Source organism: Atractosteus spatula, chromosome 8, assembly GCF_055471065.1.
Source record: "Atractosteus spatula isolate fAtrSpa1 chromosome 8, fAtrSpa1.hap1, whole genome shotgun sequence".
Lineage (NCBI taxonomy): Eukaryota > Metazoa > Chordata > Actinopteri > Semionotiformes > Lepisosteidae > Atractosteus > Atractosteus spatula.
The window spans coordinates 43,292,241-43,313,986 of NC_142713.1; the positions used below are offsets into that span (position 1 = coordinate 43,292,241).

General features: G+C 33.8%; 1 protein-coding gene across 1 annotated transcript; it reads left to right on the forward strand.

Moving 5' to 3' along the window:
• Positions 1-10,668: 10,668 nt before the first annotated feature.
• LOC148829643 (apomucin-like) lies at positions 10,669-21,305 on the forward strand. The gene is made up of 12 exons (XM_088923430.1): positions 10,669-10,785; positions 11,103-11,129; positions 11,806-11,823; positions 12,876-12,896; positions 14,487-14,537; positions 15,434-15,465; positions 16,935-17,097; positions 18,267-18,304; positions 18,723-18,830; positions 18,915-18,954; positions 19,389-19,497; positions 20,622-21,305. The coding sequence occupies exons 7-12, from the start codon at positions 16,965-16,967 to the stop codon at positions 20,782-20,784; spliced, it is 591 nt and encodes a 196-aa protein (XP_088779556.1). The 5' UTR covers positions 10,669-10,785; positions 11,103-11,129; positions 11,806-11,823; positions 12,876-12,896; positions 14,487-14,537; positions 15,434-15,465; positions 16,935-16,964; the 3' UTR covers positions 20,785-21,305.
• The last annotated feature ends 441 nt before the right edge of the window (positions 21,306-21,746 follow it).

Consider the following 21,746-nt stretch of genomic DNA (forward strand, 5'->3'; position numbering starts at 1 on the left):
AAAAATCTTTTTCATCATTGGGGGTTTCATGTCTTTACTGCAAGGAGAAAACTTACTTTTTGTTGTGAAACGTGTTTTCAACCATTATTGTTGGGTGAGTCTTGATTGATATTTTGCTTTTCATCCAAGGAATGATTTAAAATGCATTTCTTTGTTATTTCTTTACAAACAACTACAATCATAACAGAAACAACGACACCAACTGTTTCTCCAGAATCAACAACAGCTTCCACAACAACAGTGTCACCTCCCACAACTTCTACACCTCCAACACCAACGACTCCTGTGACTACCACGACAGGAACGACACAAACTACAGGTACAGTAATTTCAAAATCTTGTCCCGTGCCTAGTGATTGCTCTTTAAAATATCATGTCATTTTATTTTTCAAATCATTTCTGATTTGAGGTGGGTCTAATGCTGTAAGTTGGTTCAGAATCCATTGATGGAAATAATACTTTTATATTTACACAAGGAATAAATACATATGTGAATGCAGCTCATATTTAATTTGGATGTTGGATCTACACACGGGTTGCGTAAACTAAGAGATAAAAATACATTGTCCGCAGTTATATTCTATCAGGATTCAAAGACAATTTTTCATTTTGCTGTCTTTCATACAATTCCCAACTATAAAACTTTGAACAAAATCAATGGTTTTCCCAACGACGAATGACAAAATCTATACTCAATTTATAATTTCCTCAAAGTACCAATATTCTGGTTTACTAGCCCCACTCTCTTAAAGAACAACACTGTCCTGGACTTCAATAATCTACACGTTCAGTGGGTTTTAAAAAAAGAAGAAATAATACCTGTTTCTCTGAAGGCAAGATGTGAATTCAGCAGAAAAGCATTTCTACAATAGGAAGATGAACAATGTACTATTTTAGTACAAATTACACTGTTGAAAAAAAACATGGCCTTCAGTGTTGATACGGCAGTGGAAGTTTGTTTTGGTAATTTCTTTATTTGTTGAATGTCACCAACGGTAATGCTTTGAGAAAGTGATAATTGAAAACAGCACAGATTACCACTTAGATATTTAGTGCTATTGTAAATCAAAATGAAAGCTAAATACACAATGAGAAAACAAGATGAGTTCCAAGGCAAAAGTGTGTATGGTCTTTTGCTGTATGTTATTATTTCTAGCAGAGTACTTTATCTTCACGGTTGATCTCCCCCCAAAAATCTTTTTCATCATTGGGGGTTTCATGTCTTTACTGCAAGGAGAAAACTTACTTTTTGTTGTGAAACGTGTTTTCAACCATTATTGTTGGGTGAGTCTTGATTGATATTTTGCTTTTCATCCAAGGAATGATTTAAAATGCATTTCTTTGTTATTTCTTTACAAACAACTACAATCATAACAGAAACAACGACACCAACTGTTTCTCCAGAATCAACAACAGCTTCCACAACAACAGTGTCACCTCCCACAACTTCTACACCTCTAACACCAACGACTCCTGTGACTACCACGACAGGAACGACACAAACTACAGGTACAGTAATTTCAAAATCTTGTCCCGTGCCTAGTGATTGCTCTTTAAAATATCATGTCATTTTATTTTTCAAATCATTTCTGATTTGAGGTGGGTCTAATACTGTAAGTTGGTTCAGAATCCATTGATGGAAATAATACTTTTATATTTACACATGGAATAAATACATATGTGAATGCAGCTCATATTTAATTTGGATGTTGGATCTACACACGTGTTGCGTAAACTAAGAGATAAAAATACATTGTCCGCAGTTATATTCTATCAGGATTCAAAGACAATTTTTCATTTTGCTGTCTTTCAAACAATTCCCAACTATAAAAGTTTGAACAAAATCAATGGTTTTCCCAGCGACGAATGACAAAATCTATACTCAATTTATAATTTCATCAAAGTACCAATATTCTGGTTTACTAGCCCCGCTCTCTTAAAGAACAACACTGTCCTGGACTTCAGTAATCTACACGTTCAGTGGGTTTTAAAAAAAGAAGAAATAATATCTGTTTCTCTGAAGGCAAGATGTGAATTCAGCAGAAAAGCATTTCTACAATAGGAAGATGAACAATGTACTATTTTAGTACAAATTACACTGTTGAAAGAAAACGTGGCCTTCAGTGTTGATACGGCAGTGGAAGTTTGTTTTGGTAATTTCTTTATTTGTTGAGTGTCACCAACGGAAATGCTTTGAGAAAGTGATAATTGAAAATAGCACAGATTACCACTTAGATATTTAGTGCTATTGTAAATCAAAATAAAAGCTGAATACACAATGAGAAAACAAGATGAGTTCCAAGGCAAAAGTCTGTATGGTCTTTTGCTGTATGTTATTATTTCTAGCAGAGTACGTTATCTTCACGGTTGATCTCCCCCTAAAAATCTTTTTCATCATTGGGGGTTTCATGTCTTTACTGCAAGGAGAAAACTTACTTTTTGTTGTGAAATGTGTTTTCAGCCATTATTGTTGGGTGAGTCTTGATTGATATTTTGCTTTTCATCCAAGGAATGATTTAAAATGCGTTTCTTTGTTATTTCTTTACAAACAAATACAATCATAACAGAAACAACGACATCAACTGTTACTCCAGAATCAACAACAGCTTCCACAACAACAGTGTCACCTCCCACAACTTCTACACCTCCAACACCAACGACTCCTGTGACTACCACAACTGGAACGCCACAAACTACAGGTAATCATCAGTTTTCCTAACGACGAATTACAAAATCAATACTCAATTTATAATTTCCTCAAATTACCAATCTTCTGGTTTACTAGCCTCACTCTCTTAAAGAACAACACTGTCCTGAACTTCAATAATCTACACGTTCAGTGGGTTTTAAAAAAAGAAGAAATAATATCTATTTCTATGAAAACAAGATGTGAATTCAGCAGAAAGGCATTTCTACAGTACAAAGATGAACAATGTACTATTTTTCTACAAATTACACTGTTGAAAAATAACATGGCCTTCAGTGCTGATACATTAGTGGAAGTTTGTTTTGGTAATTTCTTTATTTGTTGAGTGTCACCAATGGAAATGCTTTGAGAAAGTGATAATTAAAAATAGCACAGATTACCACTTAGGTATTTAGTGCTATTGTAAATCACAATGAAAGCTGAATACACAATGAGAAAACAAGTTGCTTTCCAAGGCAAAAGTGTGTATGGTCTTTTGCTGTATGTTATTATTTCTAGCAGAGTACTTTATCTTCACGGTTGATCTCCCCCAAAAAATCTTTTTCATTATTGGAGGTTTCATGTCTTTACTACAAGGAGAAAACTTACTTTTTGTTGTGAAACGTGTTTTCAACCATTATTGTTGGGTGAGTCTTGATTGATATTTTGCTTTTCATCCAATGAATGATTTAAAATGCATTTCTTTGTTATTTCTTTACAAACAACTACAATCATAACAGAAACAACGACACCAACTGTTTCTCCAAAATCAACAACAGCTTCCACAACAACAGTGTCACCTCCCACAACTTCTGCACCTCCAACACCAACGACTCCTGTGACTACCACAACTGGAACGCCACAAACTACAGGTACAGTAATTTCAAAATCTTGTCCCGTGCCTAGTGATTCCTCTTTAAAATATCATGTCATTTTATTTTTCAAATCATTTCTGATTTGAGGTGGGTCTATACTGTAAGTTGGTTCAGAATCCATTGATGGAAATACTACTTTTATATTTACACAAGGAATAAATACATATGTGAATGCACCTCATATTTAATTTGGATGTTGGATCTACACACGTGTTGCGTAAACTAAGAGATAAAAATACATTGTTTGCAGTTATGTTCTATCAGGATTCAAAGACAATTGTTCATTTTGCTGTCTTTCATACAATTCCCAACTATAAAACTTTGAACAAAATCAACGGTTTTCCCAACGAAGAATGACAAAATCAATACTGAATGTATAATTTCCTCAAATTACCAATATTCTGGTTTACTAGCCCCACTCTCTTAAAGAACAACAATGTCCTGGACTTCAATAATCTACACGTTCAGTGGGTTTTAAAAAAAGAAGAAATAATATCTCTTTCTATGAAAACAAGATGTGAATTCAGCAGAAAAGCATTTCTACAATAGGAAGATGAACAATATACTATTTTACTACAAATTACACTGTTGAAACATAACATGGCCTTCAGTGCTGATACGGTAGTGGAAGTTTCTTTTGGTAATTTCTTTATTTGTTGAGTGTCACCAACGGAAATGCTTTGAGAAAGTGATAATTGAAAATAGCACAGAATACCACTTAGATATTTAGTGCTATTGTACATCAAAATGAAAGCTGAATACACAATGAGAAAACAAGATGAGTTCCAAGGCAAAAGTGTGTATGGTCTTTTGCTGTATGTTATTATTTCTAGCAGAGTACTTTATCTTCACGGTTGATCTCCCCCAAAAAATCTTTTTCATCATTGGGGGTTTCATGTCTTTACTGCAAGGAGAAATCTTACTTTTTGTTGTGAAACGTGTTTTCAACCATTATTATTGGGTGAGTCTTGACTGATATTTTGCTTTTCATCCAATGAATGATTTAAAATGCATTTCTTTGTTATTTCTTTACAAACAACTACAATCATAACAGAAACAACGACACCAACTGTTTCTCCAGAATCAACAACAGCTTCCACAACAACAGTGTCACCTCCCACAACTTCTACACCTCCAACACCAACGACTCCTGTGACTACCACAACTGGAACGCCGCAAACTACAGGTACAGTAATTTCAAAATCTTGTCCCGTGCCTAGATATTGCTCTTAAAAATATCATGTCATTTTATTTTTCAAATCATTTCTGATTTGAGGTGGGTCTAAAACTGTAAGTTGGTTCAGAATCCATTGATGGAAATAATACTTTTATATTTACACAAGGAATAAATACATATGTGAATGCAGCTCATATTTAATTTGGATGTTGGATCTACACACGTGTTGCGTAAACTAAGAGATAAAAATACATTGTCCGCAGTTATATTCTATCAGGATTCAAAGACAATTTTTCATTTTGCTGTGTTTCATACAATTCCCAACTATAAAACTTTGAACAAAATCAATGGTTTTCCCAACGACGAATGACAAAATCTGTACTCAATTTATAATTTCATCAAAGTACCAATATTCTGGTTTACTAGCCCCGCTCTCTTAAAGAACAACACTGTCCTGGACTTCAATAATCTACACGTTCAGTGGGTTTTAAAAAAAGAAGAAATAATATCTGTTTCTCTGAAGGCAAGATGTGAATTCAGCAGAAAAGCATTTCTACAATAGGAAGATGAACAATGTACTATTTTAGTACAAATTACACTGTTGAAAGAAAACATGGCCTTCAGTGTTGATACGGCAGTGGAAGTTTCTTTTGGTAATTTCTTTATTTGTTGAGTGTCACCAACGGAAATGCTTTGAGAAAGTGATTATTGAAAATAGCACAGATTACCACTTAGATATTTTGTGCTATTGTAAATCAAAATGAAAGCTGAATACACAATGAGAAAACAACTGTTTCTCCAAAATCAACAACAGCTTCCACAACAACAGTGTCACCTCCAACAACTTCTGCACCTCCAACACCAACGACTCCTGTGACTACCGCAACTGGAACGCCACAAACTACAGGTAATCAACGGTTTTCCTAACGACGAATGACAAAATCAATACTCCATTTATACTTTCCTCAAATTACCAATCTTCTGGTTTACTAGCCTCACTCTCTTAAAGAACAACACTGTCCTGGACTTCAGTAATCTACACGTTCAGTGGGTTTTAAAAAAAGAAGAAATAATATCTGTTTTTATGAAAACAAGATGTGAATTCAGCAGAAAAGCATTTCTACAGTAGAAAGATGAACAATATACTATTTTACTACAAATTACACTGTTGAAACATAACATGGCCATCAGTGCTGATACGGTAGTGGAAGTTTGTTTTGGTAATTTCTTTATTTGTTTAGTGTCACCAACGGAAATGCTTTGAGAAAGTGATAATTGAAAATAGCACAGATTAGCACTTAGATATTTAGTGCATTGTAAATCAAAATGAAAGCTGAATACACAATGAGAAAACAAGATGAGTTCCAAGGCAAAAGTGTGTATGGTCTTTTGCTGTATGTTATTATTTCTAGCAGAGTACTTTATCTTCACGGTTGATCTCCCCCAAAAAATCTTTTTCATCATTGGGGGTTTCATGTCTTTACTGCAAGGAGAAAACTTACTTTTTGTTGTGAAACGTGTTTTCAACCATTATTGTTGGTTGAGTCTTGATTGATATTTTGCTTTTCATCCAACTAATGATTTAAAATGCATTTCTTTGTCATTTCTTTACAAACAACTACAATCAAAACAGAAACAACGACACCAACTGTTTCTCCAAAATCAACAACAGCTTCCACAACAACAGTGTCACCTCCCACAACTTCTGCACCTCCAACACCAACGACTCCTGTGACTACCACAACTGGAACGCCACAAACTACAGGTAATCAACAGTTTTCCTAACGACGAATGACAAAATCAATACTCCATTTATACTTTCCTCAAATTACCAATCTTCTGGTTTACTAGCCTCACTCTCTTAAAGAACAACACTGTCCTGGACTTCAATAATCTACACGTTCAGTGGGTTTTAAAAAAAGAAGAAATAATATCTGTTTCTATGAAAACAAGATGTGAATTCAGCAGAAAAGCATTTCTACAGTAGAAAGATGAACAATATACTATTTTACTACAAATTACACTGTTGAAACATAACATGGCCTTCAGTGCTGATACGGTAGTGGAAGTTTGTTTTGGTAATTTCTTTATTTGTTGAGTGTCACCAACGGAAATGCTTTGAGAAAGTGATAATTGAAAATAGCACAGATTAGCACTTAGATATTTAGTGCATTGTAAATCAAAATGAAAGCTGAATACACAATGAGAAAACAAGATGAGTTCCAAGGCAAAAGTGTGTATGGTCTTTTGCTGTATGTTATTATTTCTAGCAGAGTACTTTATCTTCACGGTTGATCTCCCCCCAAAAATCTTTTTCATCATTGGGGGTTTCATGTCTTTACTGCAAGGAGAAAACTTACTTTTTGTTGTGAAACGTGTTTTCAACCATTATTGTTGGTTGAGTCTTGATTGATATTTTGCTTTTCATCCAACTAATGATTTAAAATGCATTTCTTTGTCATTTCTTTACAAACAACTACAATCAAAACAGAAACAACGACACCAACTGTTTCTCCAAAATCAACAACAGCTTCCACAACAACAGTGTCACCTCCCACAACTTCTGCACCTCCAACACCAACGACTCCTGTGACTACCACAACTGGAACGCCACAAACTACAGGTAATCAACGGTTTTCCTAACGACGAATGACAAAATCAATGCTCAATTTATAATTTCCTCAAATTACCAATATTCTGGTTTACTAGCCCCACTCTCTTAAAGAACAACACTGTCCTGGACTTCAATAATCTACACGTTCAGTGGGTTTTAAAAAAAGAAGAAATAATATCTGTTTCTCTGAAGGCAAGATGTGAATTCAGCAGAAAAGCATTTCTACAGTAGGAAGATGAACAATGTACTATTTTACTACAAATTACACTGTTGAAACATAACATGGCCTTCAGTGCTGATATGGCAGTGGAAGTTTGTTTTGGTAATTTCTTTATTTGTTTAGTGTCACCAACGGAAATGCTTTGAGAAAGTGATAATTGAAAATAGCACAGATTAGCACTTAGATATTTAGTGCATTGTAAATCAAAATGAAAGCTGAATACACAATGAGAAAACAAGATGAGTTCCAAGGCAAAAGTGTGTATGGTCTTTTGCTGTATGTTATTATTTCTAGCAGAGTACTTTATCTTCACGGTTGATCTCCCCCAAAAAATCTTTTTCATCATTGGGGGTTTCATGTCTTTACTGCAAGGAGAAAACTTACTTTTTGTTGTGAAACGTGTTTTCAACCATTATTGTTGGTTGAGTCTTGATTGATATTTTGCTTTTCATCCAACTAATGATTTAAAATGCATTTCTTTGTCATTTCTTTACAAACAACTACAATCAAAACAGAAACAACGACACCAACTGTTTCTCCAAAATCAACAACAGCTTCCACAACAACAGTGTCACCTCCCACAACTTCTGCACCTCCAACACCAACGACTCCTGTGACTACCACAACTGGAACGCCACAAACTACAGGTAATCAACGGTTTTCCTAACGACGAATGACAAAATCAATACTCCATTTATACTTTCCTCAAATTACCAATCTTCTGGTTTACTAGCCTCACTCTCTTAAAGAACAACACTGTCCTGGACTTCAATAATCTACACGTTCAGTGGGTTTTAAAAAAAGAAGAAATAATATCTGTTTCTATGAAAACAAGATGTGAATTCAGCAGAAAAGCATTTCTACAGTAGAAAGATGAACAATATACTATTTTACTACAAATTACACTGTTGAAACATAACATGGCCTTCAGTGCTGATACGGTAGTGGAAGTTTGTTTTGGTAATTTCTTTATTTGTTGAGTGTCACCAACGGAAATGCTTTGAGAAAGTGATAATTGAAAATAGCACAGATTAGCACTTAGATATTTAGTGCATTGTAAATCAAAATGAAAGCTGAATACACAATGAGAAAACAAGATGAGTTCCAAGGCAAAAGTGTGTATGGTCTTTTGCTGTATGTTATTATTTCTAGCAGAGTACTTTATCTTCACGGTTGATCTCCCCCCAAAAATCTTTTTCATCATTGGGGGTTTCATGTCTTTACTGCAAGGAGAAAACTTACTTTTTGTTGTGAAACATGTTTTCAACCATTATTGTTTGTTGAGTCTTGATTGATATTTTGCTTTTCATCCAATGAATGATTTAAAATGCATTTCTTTGTTACTTCTTTACAAACAACTACAATCATAACAGAAACAACGACACCAACTGTTTCTCCAAAATCAACAACAGCTTCCACAACAACAGTGTCACCTCCCACAACTTCTGCACCTCCAACACCAACGATTCCTGTGACTACCACAACTGGAACGCCACAAACTACAGGTAATCAACGGTTTTCCTAACGACGAATGACAAAATCAATACTCAATTTATAATTTCCTCAAATTACCAATCTTCTGGTTTACTAGCCTCACTCTCTTAAAGAACAACACTGTCCTGGACTTCAATAATCTACACGTTCAGTGGGTTTTAAAAAAAAAAGAAATAATATCTTTTTTTATGAAAACAAGATGTGAATTCAGCAGAAAAGCATTTCTACAGTAGGAAGATGAACAATGTACTATTTTACTACAAATTACACTGTTGAAACATAACATGGCCTTCAGTGCTGATACGGCAGTGGAAGTTTGTTTTGGTAATTTCTTTATTTGTTGAGTGTCACCAACGGAAATGCTTTGAGAAAGTGATAATTGAAAATAGCACAGATTACCACTTAGATATTTAGTGCATTGTAAATCAAAATGAAAGCTGAATACACAATGAGAAAACAAGTTGCGTTCCAAGGCAAAAGTGTGTATGGTCTTTTGCTGTATTTTATTATTTCTAGCAGAGTACTTTATCTTCACTGTTGATCTCCCCCAAAAAATCTTTTTCATCATTGGGGGTTTCATGTCTTTACTGCAAGGAGAAAACTTACTTTTTGTTGTGAAACGTGTTTTCAACCATTATTGTTGGTTGAGTCTTGATTGATATTTTGCTTTTCATCCAACTAATGATTTAAAATGCATTTCTTTGTCATTTCTTTACAAACAACTACAGTCAAAACAGAAACAACGACACCAACTGTTTCTCCAAAATCAACAACAGCTTCCACAACAACAGTGTCACCTCCCACAACTTCTGCACCTCCAACACCAACGACTCCTGTGACTACCACAACTGGAACGCCACAAACTACAGGTAATCAACGGTTTTCCTAACGACGAATGACAAAATCAATGCTCAATTTATAATTTCCTCAAATTACCAATATTCTGGTTTACTAGCCCCACTCTCTTAAAGAACAACACTGTCCTGGACTTCAATAATCTACACGTTCAGTGGGTTTTAAAAAAAGAAGAAATAATATCTGTTTCTCTGAAGGCAAGATGTGAATTCAGCAGAAAAGCATTTCTACAGTAGGAAGATGAACAATGTACTATTTTACTACAAATTACACTGTTGAAACATAACATGGCCTTCAGTGCTGATATGGCAGTGGAAGTCTGTTTTGGTAATTTCTTTATTTGTTGAGTGTCACCAACGGAAATGCTTTGAGAAAGTGATAATTGAAAATAGTACAGATTACCACCTAAATATTTAGTGCTATTGTAAATCAAAATGAAAGCTGAATACACAATGAGAAAACAAGTTGCGTTCCAAGGCAAAAGTGTGTATGGTCTTTTGCTGTATGTTATTATTTCTAGCAGAGTACTTTATCTTCACTGTTGATCTCCCCCAAAAAATATTTTTCATCATTGGAGGTTTTATGTCTTTACTGCAAGGAGAAAACTTACTTTTTGTTGTGGAACGTGTTTTCAACCATTATTGTTGGGTGAGTCTTGATTGATAGTTTGCTATTCATCCAATGAATGATTTAAAATGCATTTCTTTGTTATTTCTTTACAAACAACTACAATCATAACAGAAACAACGACACCAACTGTTTCTCCGAAATCAACAACAGCTTCCACAACAACAGTGTCACCTCTGACATCTTCTACATCTCCAACACCAACGGGTCCTGGCACTACCACAACTGGAACTACAGGTAATTTCAAATTTTTGTCCTGTGCCTTGTGATTGCTCTTTAAAATATCATGTCATTTTATTTTTAAAATCATTTCTGAAGTGAGTCTATTACCTTAATTTTGTTTAGAATCACTTGATGGAAGTACTCCTCTTATATTTACACAATGAATAAATACATATGCGAATGCTTCTTATAATCAATTTGGACATTGGATTTTCTCAAGGATATTTTATGAGGATTTATCAAAATATACATGTATGCCTTTAGATGCTACATTTGCTGTAAACCTGTAAACCTTTATACTTGTATTTAACTTTTTTCCCTTCTTTCTATAGGAAATACAACATTTTCAGTTATTACAGGTAATTGTATTTAATACATATTATTTTACCCTTAAACCATTTTAAATTAATAATTTTTAAATACTCTGACAAAAAATTAGAGATGCTAAATCTTGTAATATTTAAATAAAGCATACTTTGAGATAGAATTTATTTTCTTAGCAGCCACAAATAAGAATAAATTAACATTCTTTATTTGATTTAATCATTCTATTCAGTTTTAAATTGTCCACAAATGTGAAAGGTTACTTTAAGTATTGTACTTCCTGTTAGAATTAATTTTGTTTGTATTTTTCATAATAAATTAAGAGAAATAAGTTGATTAACTGGATCTTTTATCCTTCATATCAAAATGACGTGATGTAATCACATAATGAAATCATATAATAAGATCATTCTGAAGAAATTTAAAAACTTGTATATTTAATATTTACAGTATATATTCAGTTTCTTATCAGTGGGAAACAATGCATTGCTTATATGCACCATTTTAATGAAATTTAAGTGTTAAATTTTCTTTCTCAATTGGAATAGTGCTTGGGAATCAAAGGTTAAAAAAAGGTTATCAAAGGAGGTTTGCAACTCCAAACTGGGTGGATATTTGAGAAATTGGCAGTTCCCCAACAATAAATTGTTAAATGATAAATAAATCATTCTTAAACAAGAAAAAAATTGTATTATTATTTTTTTAATACAGGTACCACAAAATCTACAGGTATGTAAGGGTATTTATTTACTCATTCTTGCAACTGTATGAAAAACTTTGATGCAGCATGAATCAGTCTTCCAGATCCATTCAGATTTCCATTGGCATATTTCTGTTAAACATTGAAATTGCCATTACATTGCATAAACAAAAAAAATCAAATTTAGTGTTGCACATTGTGAACAGAAAACACTGTGGTTTAAAGTTATTTTTTCTAGTCATATGAAAACACTGACTTTATTTTTTTATATTACTACTGTATATACATTTACATTTTTGTATTATATGTTTGTTTTATTTTAGCTAATTTTGTATATGCATGGGACTAGCCTGGGGTCATGATCATTCAGTCTTACATATCTGAAGAAGCGTTCTTAAACATTAGGCATATGGATGCAAGATAAAGTAAATAATAAAAAGTATGAGTTATTATCCCAATGTGTAGTCAGCAAAGTTTAATTAACTGTGTTAATTAAAGCTGCCCTCATAGTTGAACAGCACCGAAGAAGACTAATGGTCTTCAAAAAGAGAGCCATAGCATCACTGGGAGTGGTGCAGCTCTTCTCGATTGTCCTGTAGCACATCCTACAGGCACCTGGGAAGTCTGCTGTGTTTCCAGCTAAAGATTGTGTATCACCCCTACCCACAAGGAGGGTTTGATCAACTGTGTTTCACCTCTTGGATTAAAGACATAGCCCAAATCAGAACCAATTATGTTAGGAATACAGAGACTAACCTTCTTGCCAGAAAGGCATGTTTAAACCAGAAGCATAAAAAATAATAAATTAAAAATGAATGATTCTTTCTTTATGGTTGCTTTTAAACAATATCCTTAAAATACATATGATCTTACCTTACAATCCCACCTTTAGTTTCTTTGCAAACTGTAGTCTAAAGCAAGCCAATTTTAAAATTTTTATTTACCTAATAATGTCATCCTTCACAACTAAAATGTTCATTAACAAACGTTGATTGTTCTTATAAAAGGAGATAATCAAGGATAAAATGAGTTTCATACAGGTACAGTGCAATAATTTGAAATACTATTTACTATTATTTAGGCTTCACTACTGAACCTCAAGGTAAGCTTATCTTCTTTACATTGTATGTCTTTTCTGGGTGAAACTAATAAGTCAAACAACATACAAGGAATCTATATTATCTAATGTAAAGTAGTCCAACTTCACTTGTGCTGAGACCTGTCATTCTATAATTTAAATTCAAAATAATACTTAAGTAGAATATTCTTTTTTAACTACAAGTTGTGATGCCCAGGCTGGGATTGGTTCCAATGCTGTCCAGGCATAATTTGGACAGCTCTATTTTTAGCATGCCTCTCCGCTGCAGTTAAGCCAGCTTTTTTTTCCTACTCATTATCAGTTCAGCTCCTCTCCCTTTTCTTGTCACCCTGCATCAATAATGGCTCCATCCCTCATAATAGCCTCATTCCTATTGTGTAATTCCAAAAACTCCCAAAGCTCCTCTGAAAACCTGCACTTGGACCTTGGCTTCTCATTCGCCATGGCGCTGAAACTTCAGTGATAGCGTGTAAAGCATGATACACGTTACAGGAATTCAAGAAATGAATTTGGGTGTTCGGTGTTGGGTACAGGATAACGTGCTTTGAAAATGGATGGCTATTAAGTGTTACAAAGATTTTTTCATTACGTTAATAAAGAGGAGAAATTGTATCTTCAAATATGACTTTTCAAGGTCTTAGTGCAACATCTGTTATTCTAGGTGGTTGTCATAGTGTGCAAGTAATTCGGAATTAATACTGATCTAAGTAGGAATGCTATCCAGACAAAATTAATCGGAGCCTGAAATTGGTGCTCCACTTGAATCATTTTCACAATGACAGTTTTCAGACTTACAGTATGTGTCTTTCAGACATGCTCTCTGATGATTTATTCTCTTCATTCAGGTGTCATGAATCCTGGTGTTTTATGATCTTCTGGGATATCTAGATACTTAGAACACTGGAAAACCTATGTTATCTCATGCACTCTGGGGGATTTAAAACAGTAAAAGAACCCAAAGATTATTAAATCTCACCTGAAAAATTGTAGTTTGTTGAGTTTTAGAGGAGAACTAATTGAACGATTCCAGATAATATCCAATCGTTGTATTGCTTATCAGAGCCACCTAACCAAATGAATCAGAACCAATAACTATTTCACAGCACCCTACTGTTAAAAAAAATTCAAGAGCTTCTGAAAAAGAATTTTTATCTTTGGCTGTATGGAAAAGACATATGAAGTCATTAGGAAATAATTATTTTACAGTGGAAAGTGTGTGGTTTTAATAATTTTGCATCTATCACTCTCTCAAATGAAAGTTTGTTTTTCAGTGGTGATGTCAGTGTCACAAATGTCAGTGTTATGAGAACATAATCAATATAATACCAGTTAATTATTTATTTTTTAAATATTAAAAATTAAAAATGATTTCTAAACCATAAGTGTGTATGGTCTTGTACTGTATGTGATTCTCCTAACCATCATAATTCAACATAATAATGCTGTTGAAAAATAACGTTAACTTTATATTTATTATAATACTTGTTTTCCTCTATTATAATTTTGCCTATCTTGATTGATACTTGATTGATATTTAAAATGTATAAATGTTTTTTCTTGTTTTTCTTAGTAAATAATGTTTTTTCTTCTTAGTAAAAACATCAACTAGTCACACTACCATATGTGGAACACCAGCACCACCAGGTAATATAAGTTGCTTGCTCCCCGCCTAGTCTTTGCTCAGTGGAATGACATGCTACTTTTTTATTTCAGTTTTGAGGTTGACTAATAATATTGTTTAGTATAGAATTTATTGATGGAAATACTCCTCCATTGAATGTATACATTTATTAAATAAATATTCTACTCCAGCTCATAACTAATATGGACATTGGATCTACAAAAGTGTTGCATTAGACTTGAAGCAATAAAAAATAATTTTCCCTAAGAATTTTTTTTATTACTATTTAAGGACAATTCTTAGTTTTATTGTTTTACATAGAATTATACACTCTAAAACTGAATAAAGTAATCAATGGTTTTCCTGAGAATATATTAAAATATCAGTACTCAATTGATAAAGTTCCCCTTTAACAAAATATTCTATCTTTCTAGCCTTGCTCTCTTAAATAACTGTACTGTCTTCAAATTCAGAGGTCTACCTGGTCATATTAGCCTTATTTTAAAATGAACCTTTGTTGTGTTGTCAGGTTTAGCTTATGTAAAATGTGGTTATTTTCTCTGCCCCCCAAAACACAATAATGATGTTTTTATCCAGATTGTAAAAATAAATAGATTTCATGTTTAAAACATTCTTTAACTTAAATATATACCTACAAAAATGCATAGTAAAATAACACTGTTTAAAATTATGTCTGTATTTAATTATGGCTAATGTGTTTTCAGAAAAAACAGTATTCAGAGCTACAAATGATATTATTATGTAGATTAGCTTATGTTTTTATTTTCTGAAATATAAAAGAAAGGACTAGGAATAGTGCAATATGTGTAGTGACAGATAATACTTACATTTAAAAGTAAATGAGAACTGTACATTTTGGTGCTGTGTGAGACAATATTATCATATTTCCATTTTGTAGTTTGCAAAGGACCTCTGGGAGAGACCAAGGAGGTGAGATTATTTTATATGATTTTTTGATAGTGTCTTTCTCCACTCTGCAGGCTGCTCATTGGTTGGTCATAGTTTGGGTGATTGACTGTGACCTCTAATCTATACTCTTAAAGATGTTCTCCCTTGGTGGGAAAGAGCAAAGATGCTGATGTTGAATAATTTATCATTAAAGAGGTTGAGAATGGACCCTGTTTATGATGTCCTGCTCTGTGTTAAAGACTCAGGATAGGCTGCTTATCAGAGAGTCCCTTTTCAGCTGTATTCCAAGTGCTTTACACCAAGATCTTAGCTGTTTGGGTTATTGTCTGGGATATCTAATCAGTGACCGCATTTGATAAATAATGCTAATGATATGTACAGGTATTTGTGAGATATCTGTAAAATTACAGACAAAACTCTTAAGTATTGCGCAACTTAAAGTCTTACGGAAACCTATAGACTCACTAAAGTCAGAAATTATTCTGTATTTTCTGCTATTTAAGTGTGCCAGGAGTACAAGGCTTGGTCTATTGTTATAAGAAGAAGACTATTTATGCATAAGATCATAAACAAGCAAGAAGAGGCCATTTGGCCCATCTTAATAGTAATTATTTGATATGAGGATCTCATCCGGCCAGTTCTTTAAATAAGCCAGGGTTTTGCTTCTACATTGCTGGGTAGCTTGTTACATACTCCCACAAGCCTCTGTGTGAAGACGTGGCTCCTGTTCTCATATTGAAATGCATTTCCATGTAGTTCTGGTGACAACTGTTGATACTGAAGATGTTCACAAAGTTGCCTTTGTGTATTATAATACATGTATCAGGTTCTCATGCAGTCTTCTCTGTTTGAAGCTGCAATTGTTCAGGTCTTTCAGTCAAGTCTTTTACTTTAAGCATCTGGTTGCTCTTCTCTAGACTAATCCCAATGCTGTAATATCTCTTTTTCTTACTTGGGAATCAAAATTGTACAGGGTATTGTAAATTATGTCTTACTAGTGCTCAGTCACACTGATGGTTACTTTGTACAGCTGGATGGACTACAGCAGTCAGGATAAAAAACCTTGCTCAAGTTTATAACAGCAGTGTCCGCATTATAGGCTTATACCCAAGATCCTCTTGATTCCAAAGGTCTCAGCATCATGTCACACTTGCCCTATTTTACTGTAATGAATGGGATAATATTTAAATATTCAATTAATACTAAATTGAATTCATTCAATTTTACACAAGAATACAGGGAATATGTAGAAACACCTGACCTAACCAGTATGTCTTAAGGTAAACCAGAGCACCTGGAGAACACTCATGCAGACACAGTGAAAACATGTAAACTCCACCCAGAAGGTTCCCCAAGCTAAAATCAAACCTAAGAGCTGCAAGGCAGCAGAGTTAAATGCCATGTCACCAAGCCAACCAGTTATTTAATCTTTTTTCTGTTCAGAAATTTTAGGTACTTTAATACTTTTGTGTCACATTCTTGCTTTTTAGATTGGTGAAACTTGGGAATCCAACTGCCATATGTGTACCTGTAGCAATATCACAAAGTCAGTGAAGTGCATACCCAAAAATGTTACATCCACAACCACCTGCAAGGACAATGAAATCTTGGTGATAATTAATAAAACTGACTGTTGCCAGACACATTATTGTGGTAAGTAGTTCATAACATGAAGGGTAATTGAATTAATTGCTACTTCTGTGCAGTGTTTCTTCACTTACAGCTGTTTAAATTAACATTATTTCAGTAAATACTCATATATACAGTATATTGTTACACACATTTATTGATGATTGGACAAGTGCAAATATACTGTTTGATGATTAGAGAGTTACAAAGCCCTTTATTTTTTAGTTTATTTGTACATAGCACAAATAAGGCTTCTGTGCCTCATGCACTTACTAGTCTTTACAAAGGTGTGTTGCTTTAACTTAATACCCAACCATTCAGTTTCACCTGGAAAGTTAAAGAAATGCTTTGAGTATTTAGGTGTATGACCAGGTCGCGAGTGACCAGATTATGAATTGCATCACTTCTCTGCATAGTCTTCCTGTTTTTTAACACTTGCATTCCATCAACTCCTACAACTCAAATAATTTAAATACCATTCAGGTCTAAACATTGGCCACTGTGTAACTCATGCACCTTGACCCTTTGAACTTCTCTTCATTTTACCTGTGGTCTTGCTGTATTTCATACTCAGCTCACTGAGCCTCTAAAAGATGGCTCTAAGGGTGAGAACATGTCAGTGATCACAAGGTCCAAAGGACAGCTTAACTATAGTCTAATCCAAAAAGTCTATTAAGATGGCATCAAGAAACTTTAATCACTGCTGTGCACATCTTGTAAAACATGGGAAGTGTGTGTGGGGGGGATTCAGTCAGTTTTATTTATGAATTTTCTTTGCTTTTTGAATCAACCTCATAAGACAGTCATTAAGGGTGGAGCGGTGGCACTGTGGCTAAGGATCTGCACCGGTGGCTGGTAGGTTGCCAGTTCAAATCCTGCAGCAGAGAAATCCTACTCTGTTGGGCCCCTGAGCAAGGTCCTTAACCCCAGCTGCTCTAGAGGCGCTGTATAAATGGCTGACCCTGTGCTCTGACCCCAAGCTTCTCTCTCCCTGTGGGTCTTATAGAGAGAAAACTGGGGGATGCAAAAAGACAAATTCCTAATGCCAGAAATTATATATGGCTAATAAAGTGATCTTAAGTTACATAATAGTTTATTACAATACTGGCCCTGCAATAAAGACTATGTACAGTAACATACTGACAATAAACTCAGTACCAATTTCCTTGCAATCTTTCTTCATTCTCTCCCAGTTGAGAAGACCTGTGAATACAAAGGACAGATATATAAGGTATATTCCATTTTTATATTTCTATTATGTTTTATTCATGGGTAAATGCTGCTCCATACTTCCTGTTGTCGGGATACAGAAAAGCATGAAGTTAAATTTAGGGGCATGCTATTTACTTTACACAGTATAACTCTGGGTTAATTACTTGTGTTATCTTCCATTCTTTACCATTTTGTACAATCCAAATTAATTGTGTGTTTACTAGATTAAAATGAGAAATATCATATTTATTAAATCAAAGGGAATTGCTTGGTGATGAAAATATGAGATTTTCAGACATTGTGGCTACTTACTGGGTTTTCAATTTCATACCTGTTATCAAAGACTTACTTTTATAAAGGTGTCATTGTAAGCTGCAAAAATACAAGTATTTCTAAATAAAACTGCTACAAATTGTTATTTCAATTCCTACATATAGGTTGGAAATAATTGGACTGATCCCTCACAGCCATGCCATTTCTTCAGCTGTGAAAAGTCTGGCATCATTCTGGAAAAGAAAATGTGCCCTGAACTGAATTGCCCTGAGGTATTTCACTTTGACATCCTTTAGTTAAAATCTTTAATTGTTTAAATACTGTACATTTTCTCACTTCCATCTATTTATTTACAGGAACAAAGAATCTGGGATAATGACCACTGTTGCTATACATGTAAGTTCAATTTTATATACCATCCATCTGTCCATTATCTAACTGCTTCATCTAATTCAGGGTTGAGGGAGTCTATCCCGGCATGTAATGGGCACATCCTGGACGGGACGCCAGTCCATCCCAGGACAGACATAGACATAAACACCCAAACACTCACAGCAGGGCTAATTTTACCAGAAGCTATTTAACCTACAGTACCAGTATATTTTTGGACTGTGAAAGGAAACCAGAGCACCTGGAGGAAACGCACACAAAGACAAGGCAAACTTTTAAACTCCACATAGATACAGTAGCAACCCAGGTCCAGAATTGAACCCAGGGCTCAGGTGCTGAGAAGTAGCAATGCTAACGACTTTGTCATCACCCTAATGCTTTATACCACAGAGAAAAATATGTTACATTATATATAAATAATTATAAATTTGTTGTTATAGGCAAGGAAAAATGTTCTCCAAAGACGTACTCTGTGAATGTAACAGTTGATAAATGTGTTAAAGTGGTGGAAACTACAGTATGTGCAGGCCAGTGTGAATCTCGGCATTGGTAAGCTCTTTACCTTTTTCTTCATTTTTACTGAATACATTGATTAAATTGCAGAGCACATACTTTTTAGTAGCTGAGTGGCTTATGTTCAGTCAAGAACCCGCAAAGCTTTATTTAGTGGCAGAAATGGTCTACAAACATCTTTGACTAGAACTAGTCTTTAAATGCAGACTAGAAACTAGATTCCTTAAGGCCTATGAGGGATCGCATAGTGTTTATGAGTTAGTTATATACTTTGATGGAAATTTAAGTAAATCATTGGGTGCTTAGTATTTTTGAAAACAGAATTTCTCCCAGGAAATGAGTCTATCTGTGACGTTAAAGTACTTGTTCCAAAACGTTAATTGCTAAAGGTTTGTAAGAGGCTTGCAATAAAAATACATACTTGGAGAAAGCCGTAGACATTGCCCCCTAGAGGAGAATCTGAATATATATGCTATAGTACTTTGTTTTGGGGCAAAGCTCTCTTCCTTTCTGTACAGCAGTGCTATACTGATATTCTTCTGATCGGTTAAACCAGGATTTAAAAAGATATCATTTTTAGGTAGACCATCTGTTGTACGGTGCTGCTAAGCAAAGCAAAACAATGCTATCACTTTAAATGTCTTATACAGATTCATGTGGTCCTCTTACCACAAGTGTTCTGGAGTAGTTCAGGTCTTTTCTTTTTATTTGTACCTGGCTTCACAGGAGTACAGACCTAGGGTGGCAAATAATGCAATCTAAAGTTTACTATTGCTGGCATAAAAATATATTAGTTATTATCTTTTTTTCTGCTTGAGAGATACAAATGTCTGTGTTCAAATATTTGTTTTTAAGCCATTAGTAATTTTCTGTATCACTTTGATCTTGCTGGTATACATTAGAATAAATAAATGTCAAATGCTTGCCTTTAAAAAACTCAGTAACTTAAAATTTACATACCATGAATAAACAGTGAATTAAGAGTTAAGCAGCACTTACATACATTAGGTAATATGAATGACATAATGAAGACCAACATATTGTCAAGAGCATGGTATTTATTAATGATAATAAATAATAAATATTGATGGAAAATATAATCATATTTTTTGACATCAAAGTTATAGTTAAATGAAAAAAATGTTGTTTTTTTATTTTAGGTCGGTTCAATCTGAAAATATCTTTACAATGAAGCAGGAGTGTCAATGCTGTCAAGCAGAAAAATCTGAAAAGAGAAAAGTAATTTTGACCTGTAATGGTAATATTTCTAAAACATATAATTACACATACATCACTAGCTGTGCATGTCATGTGTGTGACTGAGGCATCACACCATAACTAGAATGGAATGCCTGTGTCAATTAATCTAGGTGATACCCTTTGTTTTTAAACTGTTTTCTTAATGGACTGGTGGAGGTACTACATTTATTACAAATAGGAATTGTTCATGTTTGTTCATATTGCTATCTTTAAAATTATTACAATATTTCAGACTTTTTACAAATACAACAGCTAATTTAGTTTTAAAATGTAACAGTCTTCAAATTTTATGATAATATTGGAAAAAAGGGGGAAAATCTCTTTGAATATAATCAGAAGAATTTTGATTTCTCCAAAAAGGAAATGTGAATCAGATTGTTAAAAAGATCTCATGGAGGATTGAAAGGTTTTAATTGCTTTTACAGATTTAAAAATAAATGCAAGTCATTAATAAAAATTCAGCTCAAATAATTTTCATCTGTATTTACTTTCTAAAAAAATTAAAATGTATCTCAGGCAATAATCAATGATTCTGTTTGAACTATGTTTCAAATATAAAAATAAAATTAGTTTTGCAAGTTTGACAGTGTCTGTAATTTCAATATTTTGTATCATTGTGCTAAGAGTAGAATGATCCAAAATGTTTTATTTGGAGAATAGTTACAATCTAATGAAATTACACCCTGGAAGAAAAGCATGTTTTGTCATTGTCATCATGATCATGATCTTCATCATCATCATTTTACAGTGTTGCATACACATATTACAAAATGAACCTCATGTGTACTACATTAACACTTAAAACTCTTTTTGCTTGGATTACCACTAAAGATTTCTATTTTTTAAATACTGTATTAAAACCTGTTCATTAAACTCCTTACTTACAGCTTTGGGGACTGTGAAGCCTATAAACGCATAGATCTTGTTTCTTTGTCTCTGTTATGAAAAAAATAAATCTATGAAAATTAGAGAATTATTTCTGAACACTTGCCAAACTGAAAACTGAAAAATTCACTGTACAACTT